The sequence below is a fragment of the Danio aesculapii genome, chromosome 5 (genome assembly GCF_903798145.1).
Source record: "Danio aesculapii chromosome 5, fDanAes4.1, whole genome shotgun sequence".
Lineage (NCBI taxonomy): Eukaryota > Metazoa > Chordata > Actinopteri > Cypriniformes > Danionidae > Danio > Danio aesculapii.
The window spans coordinates 45,688,971-45,697,578 of record NC_079439.1 but is presented as its reverse complement, the minus strand read 5'-3'; the positions used below and the strand labels follow the sequence as shown (position 1 = coordinate 45,697,578).

The 8,608-nt window shown below is 37.7% G+C and overlaps 1 protein-coding gene across 1 annotated transcript in view; it reads right to left on the bottom strand.

The window, feature by feature from the left end:
• Positions 1–7,722: 7,722 nt before the first annotated feature.
• LOC130229486 (neuronal tyrosine-phosphorylated phosphoinositide-3-kinase adapter 1) overlaps positions 7,723–8,608 on the bottom strand; it is a 68,330-nt gene continuing 67,444 nt past the window's right edge. The window contains exon 7 of the mRNA XM_056458312.1: positions 7,723–8,534. Within this exon, the coding sequence (XP_056314287.1) occupies positions 8,151–8,534 (384 nt within the window). The 3' untranslated portion in view covers positions 7,723–8,150. The remainder of the gene's footprint in view (positions 8,535–8,608) is intronic.

Genomic DNA, 8,608 nt, shown 5'->3' with positions numbered 1-8,608 from the left:
TTTAGCTGGAGAGAAGATTTGTTCGGTTTCATAGAAATGATTCAGTGTTGTAGGGGCTCAAGGCTGCAGAGAAACACAAATACAAAGAGAAACCAGCCTGATCTCACCAGGAAACATGCTTTTTTTTACATATTGGGAGAAAAGTAGCTAATTAGTACAAGTCATATGATTATGAAAAAAATAACATTTTAGTAATATAACGTCGGTTCATGAAAACTGCATAATTTTACAATAGTCTTTTTGGTGCCATAATATATTAAAGGGCCTTAGCTAATATGTACTTACACTGAAATTAATAATTTGTTACAATGTAATTATTGTTTAAACGCATGTTTTTACATTGTACTTATGATTAATTAAATGCATGCATGTATTTACATCTGAAATTAATTTCTGTAATTACATCTTTACACTGTTGGTCCATTCCTTATACCTAAACCTACCCGTATGCCACCTCATGAGCACCAGAAGTGTTCTGCAATACATTATGAACACAGTAAGTACATTGTATTGATATTTTGATGCACATACATAGCAGTTAATCCACTTAATCTAAAGTGATACATTTTTTTAAATTGAGTTTTGCGCAAGTAATTGAAACTAAACTACAACTGACATTTCAGAAACTTTTATAACTACATATAACTACAAGTATAACTACAACTATCTGTAGGCAGGGATACAAAAGATAAACAAATAAAACATGATTTTCTTTGGTCCCACTTTATTTTGATGTTCTGTTTGTTAAATTTAGTTACATTGCATCTACATGCGACTATTTTTCATTAGATTATAAGTAGACTTTTAGGTTGGGGTTGTGGTTAGGGTTAGTGTAAGTTGACATACTTGCAAAGTTCCTTATTGTCAGTTAAATGTCTGTTAAAGAAGCAGTATCAACAGATATTAAGCAAACAGTCTACTAATACTCAAATGGACCATCAAAATAAAGTGTTAGCTTTTTTGTCTAGGTAAGACAAAGAGGTTTCAGTACATTCAGTAATTTTATTTAATATAAATTAATTTAATAACACAAAATCCATTCAAACTCTTAGTCTCATATATATTTTTCTAAATTTGGTGTACAGATCAAATGTTTTAAGTTGTTTATATGTTTGTGGGATGTTGTAATTTGGCAAATTCAGCATCAGCATCATTGCTGAGTCACTTTGATTATCAAGCATAAGTTTTAAGAGAAGAGTTTTTGTACTTTCAGTTCTAAACACATCTACATTTTACAGTGCAGAATTAAGCAGTACCAATTGTCTTAATTAAGTGAAATAAAACTAGTGGAAAGTGGCCAAGCAATCTTTTTATCTTGGTAACTATAGGCTACTTTATTTCCCTGATGCTTAAAACAGTAAACTGTAATCCAGCACTTAAATCTGCCACGCAGCACTCACATTCACTGTAGATCTGTCAATAAATCAGCTGACTGATATTACTTGAAACATCTGTTGAATTAAAAACAGCCAAAACAACGTCTGTATCGAAATTGAAGACAGTAGAGCCAGCAATGCCCTAGAAAGAGAAAACTGCATTTATAACATGGGACATCAGCGTAGAGCAAATCAGTCAACACATTTCTGCAACGATCTGTGTTCGTGCAGCTCCCAACATTCATGATGCTGACATGTGAAACTGGATGCTGAAACAACAAGCCTAGAAGGTCAGGATGAAGAGAGAGTGAATAAATGAATAAAAGCCTTACCACATCAGACTGGGACAGCAGGTATCCAATGTCCAGAGTGGTTTGCGGGACAAGATGACATTAAATCCAAGTTGGTTGCAACAGTTTCTTTCACTTCCTAACACACACACACATGCTTATGGTTTACCATAGGTGTATATACATTATGCATTTTATACTATTAAAAAAACGCTTATTATTTGGCCTTATTGGTTTTGAATTACGAGGACACAAAGAATGTTATCGTAAACCATCTTTATAGTGTACACCAGGGATGCCCAACTCCGTTCCTTGAGATTCTTCCTGCAGAGTTCAGCTGCAACCGTGATCAAAGACACCTGTCTTTAAAGCTGCAGTATAAGTTTGACATCCAGTGGTTGAACTAGGTATTGCACTTCTGTATCAAAACAAATGCAAGCACAGGTTGCCAGATTGAGGAGGATCAACAGAAGCGATCGAGTCTGACTATCGAGCCTAAACACCGATTTAAACTTTTTTATAAATTCAAGCAACGGCACACGATAGAAGGAATATTTTCCATATTATAAGAAGTTTTTGTCCTAACCAACACCTCGAATTAATATATTAGAAACGGCTTTTTTTTCTTGCAGCTAAACAACGGGATAAACTGACAGTTATCAGCTCAAGTACACCTTATATGCTTCATTCAATGTTAAATGCTAATATTTTGAGTTTGAATGCTGTTTTACTAGACATTTATTGCCATACTACTGAAAGCAGCAGCAGATGTTCACCTCAAGGTCTGAGTTCACCTCAGATCTTGAAAATAAAATAAACTGTTTGAAATTGAACTTTAGAACTGTGACTCAGTGCAAGCCAACACATATCAGTGATTCAGCATCTACATTTAATAATGTTAATATGATTTAATATGTTTTAATCAGATTCTAAACCTTAACCATTTCATGAGTGTTTGCATATTCTGTGCTTCTAAATGGCTGTACTTAAATTTCTGTTGTGTTTCGTCTGGTGCAAACACCCAAATTGCTTATCACTGCATATCTCATAACATAGCATGTAGTTAGGACACAGGGTTACAACGTAAACTGCTCTCCTAATGTTTACGCTCGTAATATTTATATTATTTGCTAATTGATAACCACTTCATGTGAAACCCTGAATCTGCATCTCATTTTGGAGACTCCTACTGTCCACCGGAGGTCTTATTTCGGTCATGGGTGCATGCTTTGAGAGCCTTCCTGACTGAATGAATGAAATACGCCTTTTCCGACAAGGTAACCCGGGCTACTGACATATAATTGGCTAACCTGGCAGTGGGAGGGTTAAAAGAACCAAAACAAAGACAGACATTACGGCAGGTAACACACATTTTCAAAAGCAGAATATCTGACTTCAGCATTGTTTTTCAGATAAACAGGTATGTTCACTTGGCATGTTTCTTAAATGTCTGCAAATATATTATGGTATATTTATGCTTTAGAACAGCCAAACACTTACATGCAGCACTGTTAATTACCTTCAGATCATACTAAGTTAGAGTACTAAGTTTGGTTGTATTGATAAAGGTTGGAGCTAAACTCTGAAGCAAGGTAGATCTTCATAAACAGTGTTGAGCACCCTTGGTGTACAAGTCATACCCATGTAAATATACAATTCAATGTTCTCTTAAACAATATAAACAAACACACACACATGCACACACATGTTGGATTTCCATGTTAAATAGGGACTTTCCATGGACATCATAATTCTTTTATTGTACAAATCATATTCTACCCCTTTAACCATTACAAAAATCTCACATAAAAAAATTAAAGATCCCATGAAATTAAAATAAAGTTTTTTAGATGTTAGTATCGGTATAGCTAGTTTTTAAGATATCTATAAGCTAGTGTGCTCCAAAACAGTGGAAAATTTGCGTTTATAAACATTTAAAGCTTGTAGTTTATCCCTGTAAATGGAGCAACAATTTTTTCATGTCACCTCATACTTCAGTTTCTCATCAAATCTTGACCAATCAAATGCTCTCTAGTATCTGACATCCCCCTTCAAGACGAGCTCAACCACTCTCACTGGCAGAGCTGAGATAAAACAAAACGCTATTGGATGTTTTTTAAAAAGGGGAGGAGCCAGTCTATGTCCCACCCTCTCTTCGTGCTTTGGTTAAGATTACATCAAACATCGAATAAAAATGAATATTTCAAAGCACTTCACAGGATCTTTAAATATGCAAAAACTGCCCCCATATGAAACATTACTATCTGTGAAGGTACATAATGTCTGTAATATCTGAACCACACACAGACGCATGTAATGTTCTGTTCATCATATAAAATTTATTTCATGACGATATCAATGCAAATATAGCACTACAGTGATTTCCAAGGTACACCGTATCTTACCATACCAATATATTATGGCACTCATAATATGGCCACCGTTTATGTAGACACGCAAAGCCGACAGTTTCTGTAAACTAGTTTACCCAATAATACTTAAGTTACCCTTTTCATCTTAATAAATTGCCACTAGATGATTATTTAGTATATCTGAAGTACAAACTGGGCACAATTTATATAGACTGGGACGCAGCCCAACCTCGAACTGAATGTTTAAGGGAATCCGTCAAGAACTCCCAGCATGCATTGCACCAGCCCTCGTCTACTGTGGTCCTCCATACTGTTGATAAAGACTGTATCTCGAATGGCCACCTGGGTGGTGCAGTGAAAAACCCTGGTGTACTAGTGACAGCGTGTCAAACCCCTGACAACCTCACTGCAACGCTGGCGTAACGTTTACAGTAGTGCTGCCCGAGTGAGAACTGTACAGGTTGGTGCTGCTAACTATTTGGAAAAAAAAAAATAACAACAACTTTTAAATACAACCACAACAACAACTGAGAAACATTCAATTGCCAATAATTACAAAAGGATCCGCTCCTCAAAAATCCATCGCTTGATATACAAAATTAAAAAATGAACTCATAAAGCACTCAAAGGAAATGAAATAAAAGCAGTGAGGGATGTGTACGCAACAATAGTAGTTCAAGATAGCAGCAAAAGTAGTTCAAAAATATCCAACTGATATTCCAACGAGCCGGGTGGAGTGTGTTTGTGAGGGTATGAGTGTGATCAGACTTAAGTTGCTTAAAGGGACTTGCATGACACTAGATGGGAAAGAAACACTGGTGTGTGTTTGTTTGAGTGTGTGTGTGCCTTTAGTAGAGAGGGCTCGCATTTCAGCGGTCCATTCAGTACAGTGTGTAGACAGGTAGCCACAGATAAAACTACTAAATTTCTTTATAAAACAATTAAACACCTTGTACTTTTATACATTATATGCTACAATATATTTATTGATTACAAGTATGAAAGTGGAAATAATTGCTACATAATCAATACAGTTGTACATATTTATTTTACAGATTTTAACACTTGTGTGTGTGTGTTGTTTTTATTTTTTGTCCTCGTTTAATCTCAATGTCTTGTGGTTCGCTTTCGTTTGTGCGGAAAGTTTTAGCATCGTTCTGAGGAGTGCTGCTATTGGTTCGTTTTTTCCTGGTGTGTGCGTTTGTGTAAATGCATGTGTGCATGAGCGCTGGACAATGTTGCAAAGTTTGTTTGTTTTTTGTTGACATTTCTATGACTGGACTTTTCTTATTAATTACCATGGCAACACCATTTGATTGACACTTGAGACTTTGCTGCCAAAAGGACTGCAAAATACAGTTGGACATAACCCCAGAAATGCTCAGATTCAATGTAAACAGATGCGTAAGTATGGAACCCTCATGTTAATGCAGCTCATGCATTGGTCCCTCTCTGTCTTTCCAATGATTATATTTGTAATGACGCTCATTCTGTAATCTTATTGGTCACTATTTTCATCAGTTGGGTGCTACACATTTAGTTTGAACATAGAGCTGCACGATTCCAGATAAATTGAGAAATACATTTTGCTTTTTGAGGGTCACATTTTTCCAATTATTCTGAAATATAATTTTAAACAAAAATAACATGTACAAATGGTTCTGCAGGAAAAAAAATGATGCAGGCTTTTTTTAATTGAGTGAAGGATTCAATGGGCCCTATCATACACCCAGTGCAATTAGGCGCAAGATGTGTTTGGCGCGATTTGTTGCTATTTTCAGACCAGCGCAACTTTCACATTTTGCGCCACGTTGTTTTAATAGCAAATCCATTTGCCCCACTTTGTGGACTCATAAGCATGTTGGTCTATAATAGAGGTGTGTTAAGGCGCATTGTTGGTGCGTTGCTATTTTGAGGAACTAAAATAGACCGGACCATTGATCAACTGAAAGCAGGTCTAAATCTAGCGCAGAACACATTAGTTATGCGCCTATGTGGGTCAAATGCTTAAACATTGCTTAATACACACAGGATGTACAGCAACACACAAATATCTTCCCATATGAAAACATAAAGGATTAAAATGTAACAAAAATTATTATTTTCTACATAAATATAAAAACCACTGCCTATATTCCTCATCTAGGAGGGCTTTTTCAGCTTATTCATGACCACTTGCATTTGTATAATGTTGTTATTATTATTAGCAGTGTTATTTATTATATGCTGGAAATTAGAACTGAATTTAGAAATAGTTTTGAAACAAATCTTTGCGCTTAACGAACAAAATTAAATATGTAGGCTGATTGATGTCTTCAGTGGAGTGTCTAACACCATTTCCTTTTCCACAAAAGTAAAGGAGTAAACAGTAAAACTAAAGTAAAGAGAAAGTACTTTATCCTCGTTCTGCAGATGGTCTGTTTAACTGTTTTCTCACTAGTAAAGCATTCAGTTTTCCACTTACAAAGTCCGTCATGTAAAAAGCAAATGCACCACGGTGCGACGCAACTGACTCTTAAAAAGAATGTGAGATGAGACTCTGATTGGTTTAATGCACGTTATGCTCAAAACACACCCATAACCCATTATGAGAATAAGCTCAACCCTGTTAGACCATGCGCTGTGGCCCCAGAGCGTATTCGGACACGCCCTTAATGATTTTGCGCCATGCACTTTAGACTTTGCGCCTAGATCGTTAAAATAGAGCCCTATTACTCAATCAAATAGTCTTTAGAAATTATATTTTTACTCAGTTTTATTACTGTAGACATCAGTCATTGTTTATATCTGAACTTTATGCTATTATCCCAGTACTTCTGTTAAATTTAAGTTAAATTTTGTAACACAAAAATCTCAACACAGCTCTGAATGTCTGCTGTGATCATACTTGTTTAAAGTTCATTTAGAAAATGATTGTTTGGATGCTTCAACTGAGATTGTGATTTCCACACAATTAATCGTGCAGCTCTATTTACCCTTGATTAAAAATGCGATACGGATCTATCCAAGCTTTTTCCATCCTGGATTTGTATTTGACTGGACCTAGCGATCAGTGTCCTGATTTAACAAATATTGCTTCAAAAGTCACATAACTTCTGCTGAACTGCTTTTCTTCTGCTCCCCAGACACGCAGACACACACGTGTCGCCACACTCAGCAAATTGGCACTCAATCAATAGGCAGTAATTAGACTTCAAATGGATCTCTTCTACAAACTACGACAGTACCACACACTCCTCCATCATGTGTCTGGCCGTGTAAGTGAAGGTTGGACTTTTATGTGTGTACATGTCAGATTTTGTGTTTTATTGACTCGTTGTCTCCGCTCTGCATCCAACCTCACAAACCTCTAAAAGATACATCTACAAAGTTCACCATGACACACACACACACCCACGCACATACCCAACCACGCACACACGCACGCACTCACACTTACACACACACACTCTCTCTCTCTCTTCTGGAAAGTAAAAAAAAAATCGTCAGTCTAATAGATGCCCAGGAAACAGCAGCATAACGGAGTGAATCTGGTCAGTAAAAACGCACAAGCCAAAGTCACAGAGAGTTTATGATATGAAGAAAAGCCCCGCTATGATCTTTCAGCATCTCTTCAATCTTCACACATCGAGTTATGATCAATTCTGTGATCCATAGAGAGAAAAAAGCATGTCTATTCTCCTCACTAATGTCACGATGCTCCAAAGGTTTCCAGTGTGTTTCAAAAAGGTTGTAAACTCAGCAGCAGAGGTTATATTCGCAGCAGGTCAGGAAGAGTTCAGACTCAGACGGCTCTCCAGTGTGTGTGTGTGTGTGTGTCTGTGTTCAGCTGCTGCTTTTATATGGCACATAAACACTGTGTGGACATTTCCTCCCGCTTCTACGGAGAGATTTTGTCTATATCATGCTATTCTCTCAGCAAAACGCTCCCGCTTTGTCTTTCCAGTCTTACTTTAATCTCTTCACTCAAAGGCCACTTCTCTTATTCCCCCCCCAAAACTCCCATTTTGTCTTTCCCATGCAATAAAAAAGAAAGAAAAAGAAAAGCTTTCTGTCTTTCTCAGATATGTCTTTTTCACTCCCTACCCTCTGTTTCGCTCTCTGTGCCTCGGTCAGATGGCCGTGTCCCACACCACAGCCTGTGGCCTCTGGCAGGGCGGCGTTCCTGTCTTGCGGGGCTCTGGCGTCCTCCTCCAGCTGGGTAAAATAGGCATACTGTCCTGCTTACATAAGCTCTTATCAGGCCGGCGATGAGCCTTAATCTCCTTACATAGGCAGCGCTTTCGTTCAATCACTTCCAAGAGTTTGCCGTCACGCTGGGTTGGGACTGTGGAGGAGCCGGCTGAGCCCCCACTTATGGGCACCTGTGCCTGCGCTGCCAGCTGAGCCAACTGCTGGAACTGGAGCTGGACCTGCTGCTGGTGCTGGTACTGCTGCTGCCGGCTCAGAGACGGACTGCACGGGGCCTGAGACTGAACCTGCGACAGAGCGTGGATCTATAGGGAGACATTATAGAGGAAAGGAAAGAGAAAAAGAGATTTTAGAGGTGACTGGTGATTGTTTGCTTTAC